This window comes from Equus przewalskii, chromosome 15, assembly GCF_037783145.1.
Source record: "Equus przewalskii isolate Varuska chromosome 15, EquPr2, whole genome shotgun sequence".
Taxonomy (NCBI): Eukaryota; Metazoa; Chordata; class Mammalia; order Perissodactyla; family Equidae; genus Equus; species Equus przewalskii.
In genome coordinates, this window is record NC_091845.1 from 5860563 (window position 1) to 5875228 (window position 14666).

General features: G+C 44.4%; 1 protein-coding gene across 37 annotated transcripts in view; it reads right to left on the bottom strand.

Moving 5' to 3' along the window:
- Nucleotides 1–14666, bottom strand: part of IFT122 (intraflagellar transport 122) — a 74626-nt gene that overhangs the window by 51750 nt on the left and 8210 nt on the right. For 20 of the 37 annotated variants that reach the window (XR_011526855.1, XR_011526856.1, XR_011526854.1 and 17 more), the window contains exons 2-9: nt 14543–14609; nt 13118–13202; nt 8443–8521; nt 6626–6702; nt 4378–4444; nt 3294–3440; nt 2093–2269; nt 39–114 (exon numbers count right to left, since the gene is read on the bottom strand). Coding sequence is in view for 25 of the 37 variants with exons in the window: in XM_008531008.2 (XP_008529230.2) it covers nt 39–114; nt 2093–2269; nt 3294–3440; nt 4378–4444; nt 6626–6702; nt 8443–8521; nt 13118–13202; nt 14543–14609 (775 nt within the window). In the remaining 12 variants the exon portion in view is untranslated. Of the gene's footprint in view, nt 1–38; nt 167–2092; nt 2270–3293; nt 3441–4377; nt 4445–5146; nt 5266–6625; nt 6703–8442; nt 8522–13117; nt 13203–14542; nt 14610–14666 lie in introns of those variants that run through there. The other 17 variants (XR_011526853.1, XR_011526852.1, XM_008531012.2 and 14 more) reach the window with 4 other exon arrangements.

Consider the following 14666-nt stretch of genomic DNA (forward strand, 5'->3'; position numbering starts at 1 on the left):
AACTCGATCTCCCACTGGGTTTGTACAAAGTTACATACCTGTTTTCCACTCAGTTGGTAGAAAGAAAGTTTCTGTCCCCAGTCAGCTACAGCCAGGATATCATTATGTTCCTCTCTAATCAACAGAAGACAAAAGAGGTTATGGGGGGTCATGGCCTGCTGATAAGTGTAGCCAAAAGGGTTTAACAACAGGAAAAAGAACACCCTGGCCAGGCTGTCAGATTGCCAAATGTTGTATAGCAGTACTGAGGCCAAAAGTTGTAACGTGGGCCAACCTATCAATCAGTCCAACGGCATGAGGTGAGATGAGGTTTGGCCCTCCTGGGATCTGTTATTTCACTAAATGCCCTACCAGGAGCTAGTGGTGCTGGGATGCTGCCACAGTGAAGAGGCTAACCCCTCATTTCAAAGCTTCCTGGGAGCAATACTAAGAAAGAGCAAGGTTGCAGATCCAAGAGTGTTTTTCTCTTATGTACCATAAAATGTGAGGAGATGGTGGAGAAACATGTCTTTTGCAGTGGGAAGGCATGGACTGTCTGATCTTTTTAAGGGACAGAGGGAAACCTTGCTTGCTCTTCCTGAAGAGGGTAAATTACACCTAAAGCTAGGTTCTCTCACAGTTAGGGTTCTTGCACAGGTGAAATGCTTTCTGACTGTATCTAATAAAAAAGAATAGAGGGCTCTCTGAAGACCAACAACTATCTTTGAAACTGAGTACCTATCACTATCAGAGTGTTGGGACCAGGGCTGTAGGACCAGCACACAGCTGAGGCCGGGGATCAGGCTACTTGAGAATCTAGTTCAAGAGAGAGACGTTCCCAGCCTTTGGGACCTGGTTTCAATCCACCTAATGTTGCCTCCTCTTCGTTGATTAATTCCAGCTTTTTGAGCTCAGGGCCTTGTGGTCATCTGGCAGTACCAACAGATATGCAGGCAAGGCATGGTACAGCCTCATCTGTAAAACCCAGCCAAGAGTGGCAAAGTGGCAAAGATCACAGGCACTAATTCATAATGAATGGAAAAAAGACGAAGATGGACAGGGATGTCAACAGAAACGGATCTGCAGGAGAACTTATGTGACTGGCACTGAAGTCGAGACCCAACGCAGGAGCCCAGGCTGCAGTTAGCCCTCTTGGGGAGGCCACATATGGCTCTGTGCTGGGTTCAGCCCCCATGAGCTGAACTGATGGTTTTCAAACTCTTTTTTCCCCTTTTCTTCCCTGGCAGTGGGACTCTTAACCAAAACAAAAACCCAGGTCAAGCAACAAAAGGGGCTACTCTGGTTGAAGCACAGATGGGGACTGAAGCCCACCCTTTTCTCCTTTTCTTTCCCCCACCTCCCACCTCTTTCTTACAAGGAACCCCAGGTACCACAGAACACAGTTCAGAAAGTCCCATGCTAGATCACTTTTGCCCAACCTGAATATGGTGGTTACTCCAGCTTTCTCCATTCCAGCCTGCCAGTGTTTTCCCTACAGGGAATCTCCATTGGACAGCAGAAGGCGTGGACAGCCAGGATTCGGGTGTGAGGATTGTGGGCAAGGGCTTCCTCTCTGATATGTGTCCCAGCAAATGCACGGTAAGGTACAGTGTGGGAACAGACTAAGAAAGGCGTCCCATAATAGAGAAAGTGTTCAATGAATTATGGTGCATCCACGCAAGGGCATACTATGCAGGCCTTAAAAATCATTTTTTTCAAAGTATCCCTAATGTTACTAGAAAGAGTTCATTCTACGATGTTAAGTGGAAAGAAAGAAAGTAGGATATGATTTAGTTAATTATATGAACCCCCTAAAAGACTGTGGAGAAATAAGTTAAAATGCTAATACTAGTTTCCTCAGAGGATGAAATTTTACAGAAAAATTGGACTTTCTCCTTTAGACTTTTTAGTCTTTCCTAAAGTTTCTCAAAGAATAACTGTATAACCCCCACACAAGTTTTAAGGGTGTATTCCCCCCTGTTACAGGGGCTTTTATCAACAACGCCCCCAACCCCTCTTAGAAAGGAGCTTCAGAGCAGTGTCTGCCCTGGCAAGTCAATGCCGAGGCCTGGACCCTTCCAAAGTGGGTGCTCGCTCCTCAGGACACACTCACGAGTTGTCGTCCCTGGAACTGTCGTCTTCTTCCTCTGGCTCTTCCTCCTCTGCCTCACTACCCTGACTACTGTACACTGCTGACTTCAGAGAAGAAGGGATTTCCTGAAAATATCTGTTGACAATGACTTCCTCAGCATCCTCGTTCTCTCTGTTCATCCAGAAACTCTCCCATCGGCTGTAGACAGTAAGTGGTTGTTCACAATCACGTTGCCTAGAACTACACTAAAGCTATAATTTCAAAACCTGTCAAGGAGCCCCTGAACGCTGCCCGGAAGAAGAGAGCAACCAGGTACCTGGGCATCCTGCTTCTCATGAATTAAAAATGGTATCATGAAGCCACAAAGTCATCTGTGGCCACAAAATCAAACAGCAGGAACTCTGGGGTAGGCTAATGGCCTTTGAAGGCATCAGACATGCATGGTATAGCCCTGGGCTGGACAAAATTAGTCAGGAAGAAGCATAATAATCTGGTATCAGAAAGGCAATGGAATTAAACAACCTTCTAAATCAAAGAGGCACCACCTGTAAAACGACACTGGGCTGGTACACAATTAAGTCCTTTGATTTATCTTGAGAGGACTCTGAGGGGGGTACTAGTCGTTTAATAATATTATAGGATTACATAAGAAGCATCTAAAGCTGTTAGTCCACCCTCAAAGTCACATGGGCATAGGAAGGAAACTGTGTGTACGGTTTGAGAAGAAGATGCCAATTGTTTGTGGAACTATAGGCTTTAGGGACATTTGTATACTTAATTTTGACTTTTTTGGCAAGGGCAGCAAAAAAGACTCATGAAAAAGCTACTTCTTATTGAGTGGGCACATGTTCTGCCCAGACTTGGAGGGAAGAACTGAAAAACAGAAAAAAGCAAAATAAAGCCACAGCAAAGAGGTAAGCTATTAATTCATAAAGAAATGGCCTTCCTGTGTCACATGCACGCGCACACGTGCACACACACACACTTAAGAGTGGCCCAGATAGCTCATCTGCTTAGCTAAATCTCTCAGATTCATTCCAACACTCAAGCTATGCTCTTAAAAATTTCCGTTCAAATGGAACAGGTTCCACAACAGATCAGTCAAATGGGGTAAAAAGGCTTTGAATGCACGGAGACCTCAGGAAGAGAGAAAGAACTCAGCCTGCTGAGAAAGCCCTTCTTCATAATAGTATTTGCCCTAGAAGGAGAGCTATCAGATCACCTGGAAGGGTTCCAGCAGATGGACCATATGGGGGAGAGGGAGCCCCCTGGCCGCTCAATCTTCACTTTCTCCTCGCCATTTTTGTTCCGTATGCTGATGATCCCATTGAACATCCCCAGAGCCAGGTACTGTCCATCATTTGTCCAGCTGTTCATGCAACCAACAAACGGCATGGAGAGAAGGAAAAGAACACACAGAAGGTAAAACCAGTGACAATGATGCCTTGAATGAAACATAGTGTGATGAGGCAGCAACAGCTGGGATCATCCTGGTCTTGATGTAAAAGTCAGAGGACCAAACTTAAAATCCCATTTACTTCTGGAATCAACAGTGAGATGTGAAGGTAGCAGCACCTTTTTCTGAGCTCCCACAGCTCTCTGTACATCCCTCCACAAAAGCCCTTAGCTTGTGCCTGCATTGCTGGGCCAACCTCCATTTCCACTCAACATTTCAACCTCCTCCCACTTGAAGAGGGCCTAAGAACAGAATCTGTGTCTTGGTATATTCCCAGCCTCTAGAACAGGTGCTTAACAGATGCTGAATGAAAGAAGGGCTACACTCAGAAGCTGCACAGCCAGAACAGCTACCATTTATAGAGTGCCTACTATATGCCAGGCACTGTGCTGCTTGCTTTATACTCCTTAGTGTGCATTTCACAACAACCCTATCAACTCAGTATTTTTATCCCCGTCTGTCAGATGAAGAACCTCCTAAGGTCACAGAGCGTGCCAGTGACCAAAACTGGATTTGAATCTAGGTCTAGCATCAAAGCCTGCGCTTTCTTTAGTGCACATGCTGCCTGGACAAGGACAGCCTCCACTGAGTACAGCTTCAGGCTGAGGAGGGTTGTTGCTAGAAAATTGCACAAAAGGCAACCTATAGTTCTCTTTTGCTTGATAATCAAAGGCACAGGTCCTTCCCATCAAGGAGACCATAAAAGAAGAAAAGAGGAAATACAGGGACCCACACCAACTAGGTAATACAAGACCTTCTCTACTGTGTGAAGGTGAACTAACTGGCTTCTGAGAGTCTGTTTGGAAGAGGAGGGAACACAAAGCCCACCTTCAGAGCTGCCTTAACTCACCTGCAGCAGGTAATCTTGCTGCTGGATTTGTGCTTGGAGACAGACTTCTGTTCAGGAGACCACAAGCCTTCAATGCAAAATAACATAAAAGAAAATAGATTGGTTGGACTATTACTCAGCAATAAAAAGGAACAAACTGTTGATACATACAACACCACAGATGGATCTCCAGGGCTTTATGCTGAGTGAAAAAAGCCAGTCTCAAAATTTCATATATGGTATGATTCCATTTTATAACATTCTCAAAATGACAAAATTACACAGAGATGGAAAAGAGAGTAATGGTTACCAGGTACCAAGGGTTAGGGATAATAGGAGGTTGGGGGAGATGACGATAAAGGAGGATCTTTGCGGTGACGGTTATCTACACAGGTGATGAAATGACAGAACTATCTACACACACTGCCATGCCCCATTTCCTGGTTTTGATATTGTACAACAGTTATATAAGATGTATCCATGGCGGAAACTGGATGAAGGGTACAGAGACCTCTCTACAGTCTTTCCAACTTACTGTGAATCTATAATTATTTTGAAAGAAAAAGAAAAAAAAGGAAGATAGATTGGTAAATTTCTAGCCAAATTTTCAGGGGTTTCACTCAAAGAAATGACAACTTCACTGTTCATAAATATTACATTGCAACCAGAGTATAACTTAATATTTAAAGTAAAGAATGACGCTTTCTGAAAATCCAGTCTCCTCTCCCGGGCCTCACCCACAGGACATGACCCTATCTGGGCTGTGCCTCGTCCATGGCACACTGGTTACCTTTGGCTTGCTCCCTCCTGCCCTTAGATGCTCTGGCTCAGTGCCCACAACAGGTGTATGTTCAGACAACATAAGCAAAGTCTACTCTTTGCCTGGGCCGTGAAGCATGATCAAGAAGGTAAATCTAGGGCAAAAATATATTTACATAGCAAGGTGCAACATCAAACAAACTTTGTTTCCCCTCTTGCCTGGTCCAGAATGCCTCCTCCAAACATTTCAACCTGTGTACATATCATCTATCTTCCACTAAGCCTGCCAAGAGCCTCCAGATGGAGGAAAACTGCCCTTCCTGGGTCTCCCTCAGCAGTGCTCACCAGAGCACTTGCCATGCAATTGCACGGCCGAGTCCAAGCCCTGGTTCCACCACTTACCGGGCTGGGTGACCTCAGGTGAGTCACTGAACTGCTCTAAGGCCGTTCTCTTTCATCAGTGGAATGGGAATGAGAATAACACCTGATCTCAGGGGTTGTCCTAGAGCTCAAATAGGAATTCATTTTTAACCCTTAGCACAGTGCAAACATTCAACAAATATTATTATTACTTAATATTATATTTTTCCAAATCCTACCTCCCCACCTGCCCCTGACCAGAAGCTCTTTGAGGGCAGGAATCCTATTTTGTTTTTTTAATTCCAAAAGTATGCACACAGACAGTGCCTCACATGGAGAAAATGCTAAATTGTTTAATAAATGACAGTCACTTCCCCTTTTATTTATACAATGTGCTTTCAATTACATTCTCTCTTTTGAATCTCAGAACTCTACCAGTGAGATAGACAAGTGGGAACGTGTTCATCTTAGATAAGGGAAGTGAAACACTCAGAGGAATTAGGTCTCTCACGCCTCGATAACAGCTGTTCTGTCGTACCCACTATCTCTTAGCAAGGAAGACACAACTGCTGAGCTGGAAGCCAGACTCCACCTTGCATAGAGATAACCCATAAGCTCTGTCCACTTTCCCTCCCTGCCTCAACAGACCTTTCACTGGCCTCTCTTCTGTGCCAGTGCCATATGAGTGCCACGTGTGGGGCGAGGGAGAACTCCTCAGGGCTTGAGCCCCTCAGGGAGGACAGCTACAGCCACCAAACAAGTTAATGGTGACACACGGCACAAGAAGCACAGTTCACACGTACACGAATGCTGGGAGACACGGAGGTGAGGACAACTGAACTGCCCCTGCCAGGGTGAGGCGGAGAAGGCTTCCCAGAGGCGGCAACACCAAATTATGCCTCTGCTCTCCCATTTCCCTTCCTTGGGGCCCTTCTTGCTGTCTCCCAGATTCCGTACCAGACTCAAAGTCACTACTCACTCTCTGGGTTCCACACAGTTCAAAGAACACCTGTCAGCCTCCCCTCAGCAGTGAAGGGAGAGAAGTGGCATTAACTCTCAGGAGGAAACGGTCACATTCTGGATGCATTTCAGCATTTTTTGCCTAGATTTTCAGTTATTTCAGAACAAGACATCAGGAATCAGAACCTACCAAAGTCATTGGAGGAACAAGATGCCAGCTGATGGGTAACAGGGTTGTAGGAGACACACTGGATAGAATCATTGTGCCTGGGAAGTAAACAAGTGTAGATTACCATGTAGCAAACCACAAACGTTTCAGTGGCTACAACTGAAGATTTTGATGATGAACCCATAGCCTCTCTGACTACACACCACAAGCTTGTATGCAAGTGACCAACAAAAAGCACAGGGATGAATTCTCCCCCCCGGATGGCCCCTCCCTCACCCTTTTCATCTCTTAAACATTACCCACCCATCACCCTGGCCTAGCGTAAACGCCACCTCTTCCAGGACTAGCGTGCTGGACATCTCTGGTTTGTGAGCTGATAAAGACAATGATGTAAAGCACCTAGCCTAGCACCAGGTGCAAAGGAGGCGCTTTATTAAGGGCTATTACTCTTAATGCTTTGTGGAGACCTGGAAATCCAAGATGGAGGTGCAATGAAGATATGACAGGCTAAGATCTGGAAACATGGCAAATCCGGAGACAACAATGAAAGCTGAGTGAGTCACGTGCCACACATGGCATCTCAGCCTCAGTTTTATGCCTTCACTTCTGGGTAACACTTTAGTTACAACCTCATTCATTCATTCTTTCAAAAGTTGTTTGTTGATTTGTACACCCATGTTCAAAGCGGCATTATTCAAAATAGCCAAGAGGTAGAAGCCACCTAAATGTCCATCAACGACAGATGAATGGATATACAAAATGTGGTCTATACATACACTAGAATATTATTAAAAATTCTTAAAAAGTAAGGAAATTCTAACACATGCTACAACATGGATGAACCTTGAGGATATTATGCTAAGTGAAATAAACCAGTCACAAAAGGACAAATATTGTATGATTCCACTTACATAAGATGCCTAGAGTAGTCAGATTCATAAAGACAGAAAGTAGAATGGAGGTTGCCAACGGCTGGGGGCAGGGAATGGGAGTTGTTGCTTAATGGGTATGCAGTCTCAGTTTTACAAGATGAAAAGAGTTCTGGAGATTGGTTTCACAAAAACATGAAAGTACTTGCTACTGAACCATACATTTAAAAATGGTTATGATGGTTATAACTTTTATGTTATGTGTGTTTTACTGCAAGTAAGAAGAAAAAAGCAAAAAAATCATTTGTTGAGTACCTACTATAGGCCAGGCACTGTACTAGACAGCAGGGACACAAGGGTGAGCAAAAACAGATGCAGTGCCTGTCCTCATGGAGCTTACAGGCTGACGGGAGATATCAATCACCAGAATAAATGCAAAACTACAACTGTGAGAAATGCCATGAAGGAAACTCGGCCGAGTCCAGAGGGGCAGAAAAGTCTTTGCAGAAGCAGCAGCATCTGAGCCTGAGATCTGCAGAGTGAGAAGGGGTTAACTAGGTGGAGGAACAGGAGGGACGTGAGCAGAGCCCCTGCAGTGAGAGGAAGCCCAGAGCACACCGACCAAGTTTCTGGCTGTCGACACTGGGTGGTCATGAAGCCATTCCCTGATATGGGGACACTGGAGGAAGACAGGTTGGGGTAGGGGGGAATGTGGGATGTCAGATTAACGAAACTGAGCTATAGGAAAACACCTGGCCCAGGGCTGGCCAAGCTAGTAGTGCTCAAGAAATGTTCATTCACTTACCCTTACCCAACCTTCTCAACCCACCAGACTCCCACAACTGCACTTCAACTTCGACTGCAGAGAAAAACGCTCTTCCTCGTGTCTTTCATAAAGGGCTTTTGCTACAGTCACTCAATAAGAGAAGAGTCAAACTAATAGCACCATGCACCTCACTGGTTACTCACGTGTACTTCAGAATGCCTTCCAATTTTGACGTCCAGATAATAACGCTTTTGTCAGCTGATCCAGAAGCAAAGCGCTTGCCTAAAAGTGTTTTTAAAAAGAAAATTCTCACATTTATTTTAAAGACTTTTTTTTTTCCTTTTTCTCCCCAAAGCTCCCTGGTACATAGTTGTATATTTTTAGCTGTGGGTCCTTCTAGTTGTGGCACGTGGGACGCCGCCTCAGCATGGCCTGACGAGCAGTGCCATGTGCGCGCCCAGGATCCAAACCAGCCAAACCCTGGGCCGCTGAAGCAGAGCGCGTGACCTTAACCGCTCGGCCACGGGGCCAGCCTCTCACGTTTATTTTAAAACGGCATTTCCCAGAGAGTATTTCTTAGAAAACGAGCTCTTTAAGCTACCTAACAAGTGTCAGCTGCTTCTCTACCACCTCTTATCAGTACCAGGTGGCAGTACTTTGGAGTCAGGAAGTTCGGGTTCAAACCCTGCTTTGTCCAGCACCGAGTAAACAAAGATGGCTTGAGGACCTACCATATGCTAGCTATCATGTTCTGTGCTAGGGATTGAGTAGTGATTAAAACACACATGATTCCTGCCTTCATAGAGTTTAGCATAGTGGGAAAAGTACTAATCCAATACAAACACACTGTGGTAAGAAAAGAATGGGGTCCTATGAAAAAGAATAACTGGGGGACCTAATTTAGATTAGGCAAGACTTCTCTGAGGATAAGATCCTTCAGCCAAGACCTAAAGGAGGAGCAAAGCTTAGCCAGGTGCAAAGAGAGGAGAACGATCCATCCACATGGCTAGAATAGATGTGCAAAGGCCCTGAGGCAGGAAAAGCCTGGCATGTTTGAGGGGCTGAGAGGCAGCCAGCATGGAACACCAAGGGCAAGGGGTGAGGGGGTGAGAGAGGGATCTCTAGGTGCTTCAGGGCCACAGGTGAGATCTTGCTCTTTATCCCAAAGAAAGGCTTTAAGCAAAAGAGTGACAGATGAGATTTTCATTTTTATACTACTTGGGCTTTATGAAAGAAGGGACTGGAGAAAGGCAACATATAACAAACAATTACTTATTAATTACATTGTAATTAATATTTTTTACAAATTTGCAGGTGCTTAGAAGTGGAGCAGGGTATCATGGCAGCAAACAACAGGGAGCCTTTACCTATTCTGTTAAGAGATGACAATTAAGAGCTAAGTACGAACCAGATTTTGTACACCTTGTTAAGGATTTTTAGACTTTATTCTTAGGGTAAGTCACTGTTCTCTGAGTCTCAGTGTCTTCATCTGAACCATAATAACACCTTCCTCAGAGGCTCTTTGTGGAGGTCAACTAAGATTATATCTGTAAAGCACCTTTCACAGTGGCTGAGATAGTAGGTATTAGGGTGATCCATACGACATTGCTGCAAATACTAAATAAACGGAAGCTGCCTGTATTTATTACTATTTCTGTCACTCCTCCCTCATACTGGCAGGCAGATGGTGATGAAGAGTGTGCGCTCCGGGCCCACGTTTGGGTTGGACTTCCCAGTGATGTCACTTACCAGTTGCAGGACCCGGAACAAGCTACTGGACATCTCTATGCTTTTATTTCCTCATTTGAAAAATGGATGCAACAATACTATTTACCTCATAGTTGTGAAGATTAAATGAGATTAAAATGCTAAGACAGTGCCTGGAATGGAACAAATGCTAAAAAAAAAAATAGCTATTATTATTGTTATTTCTTCACACTGGCTTGTATTGTTTTCCTTGAACAAAAAGACTAGTTCTTACACACCTGTGTATCATGGTTGCTCATTAAATAGTTATTAAACTTAAGGGAGAAATCAGAAACAAGCAGACTTAAAGAGCAAAGCTGCAATTCAGTGTATCTCCATTCCCAGATCCAAGGGGAAAAGACCAGTTTAGAGGAACCAGAAGCCTTCTTAATCGTCACGTAAGCGTCGTGAGGAGGCAGAATGAGAGACCAGGAAGAATGAGGGCTCTGCAGTCGGGAGACCTCAGTCAGGCCCAGCTCTGCCACCATCACCTGCAGTTGCTCCAAGCCCGTTTTCTCATCTGTGAGAAGAGCCAAGAATCCCTTCCCTGCCTGCCTCAGAGGGCTACTGGGAGGATCAGATGAGATGATGTGTGTGACAGGACTCTGCCAAGTGCTAACAAATGCCACTGATGGCAGGGCACACTCTGACATCCTCAAGGGCATTAAAGATGTTGCAGGCCAAAGAGCCCCTAGACCTATGAACTCCAGAGGCCCCCCAGGTCTCCCCACAGTATTATTCTGAACTTGAACTCAAACACGCATATAAAAAACCTGACTACTGTGGCACACTCGGCCACAGGGCAAGAAATTGGTGTTGTCTTTACCACTAACTTGCTGCACGACCATAGCAAGTCACTTGATTTCTCTAGGCCTTTATGTGGGGCTAAAATGAAAAGATTGGGCTAGATCAGACTAAAACCGTATGCACGAAATTGTGTGTATCCCTGAAGTATGTGCATTTTTCTAGAAAGGTGTCTATAGCTTACATCGGATTCTCAAAAGATGTCTGCCACCCAAAAGAAGTTAAAAACCTGGAGCCTGATGATCTCCAAGGTTCGTTTAAGTACTATAACACTCTGATTCTATGACTTCTTGGCAGAGGGCACAGAATCTTATCTCTAACTCCATATCCACTTGAGGAAACCGAGACTCAGAGAGATTCAATAACCACCTCAAACTCACAGAGCTTTTGGGGTTGGAACTTGAAGCCGTCTCATTTCGAAGCCCATGTTCTTCCCACTAATCCCATGCATGGGTAGCACAGATTTCTTTTTAACTCTCAATATCAATTTCATGCACCCATTCTCTGACTACCACCTCTCCTCTTCCTCACCCACCTGGTGCCATAACTCCAATAATCCTTCAACCCCACCAGAACCTACCACCTCTCCTCTGCCCCTCACCCCTTGTGGTCCTCTCACCCCTCATTACTCAGCCAACAGTTCAAGGTCAATGTATATAATCACTCCTTTGCATACATCCTCTGCTCCCTTGCCCTCTTACTTCATCTTCAAAGGTGCTTGCAAACCCACCCCTCTGGTTAAATCCAACTCTCTACCTCCTTTGCTCCTGTATCTATGCAGCTAAAAGCGGTGGAGAAAAAGACATAATCACACCACTGATCTCACTTTCAATTAATCATCACCAGCTTCAAGTGGGCCCTTCATATCACTAGAGACCTCACTATACCTCTGAGGTCCATTCACTTAGCTGCTTTACTAGGCAATGATTTTACATTGTTTCCTTTCTCCTCAACTCTCTGACACCCCTTCTCCATCCTCACTCTCAGTTGATGTTGCTTCCTATTTCACTGAAAGAATGGAAGAAAATTTCCATTGGACTCCTACTATCAAATGCCCCCTACTGCCAGCACCTGCAGGGACATCCTCTACTTTCCCACCATGTCCCATTTATGCCCTAAATCTCATCTCCTTTTGCCCATTCAACGACTCTGTTCTGGCAATTCCGTCCCCTCTCTCCTACAGTGTCAACTTCTCTCAAGTTCCACATGTCCAAGACGGAACTCCTGATGTTCCACGTTAAGTTTCTCTATCCGTGACCTTCCCCATCTCAGTGGAGGGCAACTCCATCCTTTCAGTCGCTCAGGTCAGAAACTTGGAGTCACCCCTGACTCCTTTCTTCACACCTCACATCCAATTTGTCAGGCAATCCCATCGGCTCTACCTTCAAACTATATCTAGAATCTCACCACCTCCACCACTTACTCTGCTCCCACAGAGGTCTGAGCCACCATCACCAGTGTTATAAAACCTATCTAGATGATGCCTCCTCACTCATCTCCTTGCCCCAATCCTCACCTCTTGTAGGCTGTTTCCAAAACAGCAGCTAGAGGGATCCTTTTAAAATATAAATCAGATCAGATCTCTCCTCTGTTCAGAACTCTTTAGTTCCCCATTTTCACTGAGAATCAAGGCCAAAGTCCTTATGACAGCGAACATCCTTACAATAGCCAACATGATCTGGCCACCCACACCTGTTACCTCTCTACTCTCATCCCTACTGCTCCCCTGATTCTCTCTGCCCAGTCCCTGGAAGGCACCCTCCCACTTGAGGGTCTGTGCAATGGCTCTTCCCTCTGCGAGAAGCTCTCATCCACCAGATGCCCACTGCCAGGATCTCACGCCTCCCTACCTACAAATCTTTGCTCACCTGTCCCCTTTGCTCACCTGTCAATAACACCCCCACTACCCTATTCAATACTATACCCAATCCCCTGCCCAATCCAGCTCTCTTAATCCCCCTTATTTTACCCTACCTTTTCTTCTTCCTTAACACTTACCTTCCAGCATACTGCTTAATTTACTAATTTACTATGTTTAGTCTATGTTTTCCCTCATACTGTCCCCCACCCCCCCACAGATATAAGCCCCATATGGGCAGGGATCTTTGTCTGTTTTGTTCTCTGAAGGATCTCAAGCAGCTGGAACAGTGCCTGGCACATAGATGGCCCTCAATAAATACTTGTTGAATTGAAGTCTAAGAGACTTAACTATCTTCTGAAACTGCAAGTTGTACTTTGGCTTACTAAAAATAATTAAGGAACGACTAAGGAGAAAATGAATAGCTATAAGGCCATTACAGAGCCTGTAAACACAGAGCGGCCTCTTACCATCCTTCGCGTATGCCACACAGTAAACAGTATCTTTGTGTCCCTTTAAGGGCTGAAGTAAGGTGCCATCAGAAGTGTCATAAACCTGTCAAAAAGGGGGACACAAGTAGATTATCCACATGGCATCCATTAGTCAGAATTCTTGCAGGTTGCTGCTGCTATTTTTGTTTTTATAAAAAAAAAAATGTCAATGTTCTAAATTTGCATCAAGTAAAAACTGCACTGAGAGAGAGGTAAAAACCAGACAGAATGTGACTTAAAGTTGGGAAACCCAAGAATGAGAAGTCTTGACTCTGTGCATTACAGCCAGGAACATGCTATTGATCCTCCAGGAGCAAAAGTTCACTCTGTGGAACTTCTCTACAAAGTTCACACATCTTGCATGAATTTGAATATATGAACAATCAAGCTAGGCCCTCCCAAACAAAGCTAGCATATACAAAGAGCCAGCTACAACATGATTAAATTTTAGTGCTAGCCCTGCCCCTAATATCAACATCATAGAGAGATGTTTTGTATTTGCTACCAAGAGTTTGAAAGTCACAGACCTGAACTCGGGGTTTGCAAATCAGAGGGAGTGTTATAAAACCCAACTGTAACATGGATTTAGGATATTTTACAGCTGTGTAACATCTATAAATATGTGGAGATTTGAAAAACATGCCATCTGAGAAATCAAGGCCAAACCCTCCAGAAATCATTAGTGTTGCAGAAGATAAGCTATGAAAAAAAACTAAAAGGATTTGGATTGTTTACCCTGGAGAGAAGTCTGCAGAACAATTTAATCATGGTTTTAGGATTGAGTAGTTACAATACAGAGAATGGAGATAGTCAGTCTGCATATCTAGAAACAATAGAGTAAGAGGAAGTGGACTTACGCAGGAGGAAAGAGAGATCATACAAAGGTTTTTAGGTCAAACAGAATTCTCTGAAAATTACTTTTATACACTGGGATAGGTTCCAGAGGGAGCTTATATTCTTTGAAAGTATGAAAAATAGGACAGCATTGATATGGAATTGTTTAGGTAAGCCAGTTCCTAAAAGTTGGGGTCAGGCTATCTGGCTTCTCACGGAGGGAGCCCCTTCAGTCCTGTTGCCTGAGTTTTTCAGGGGGACAAAATGAAAACTGACACTAGTCCAGTTTCAAAGGCATTTTGATTGTTTCCAACTCTTTCATGGGTGTCTCGAAGTAAAAAGGGAAAGATTAATGACTCCAAAGGAGGTATTGTTCACAGGTTCCTATCTGACAGACCGTTTACTTACCTGTTTTAAATAGCCCATTTCCTTCCCTATTAAAAAGTAATGACTGGTTTTTCCGCCGTTGCTTTTTTTTATCTCAAAAAAAAAAGGGGGTCAAATTTCAGAGTGCTTACAAGAGGGAGAGGAAGAAAAGCACTTAAAAAGGAAACTCAGACAAAATCCTACCAGTAATCTGTTTCCTGCAGCCAAAATCAGTTGGGTTCCATCAGGCTTAAATGCGAGGTCATATATACTAAACAGGAGACAAAACAAGACAAAAGAACAATTAGGAACCAAAATGATGAGGTCT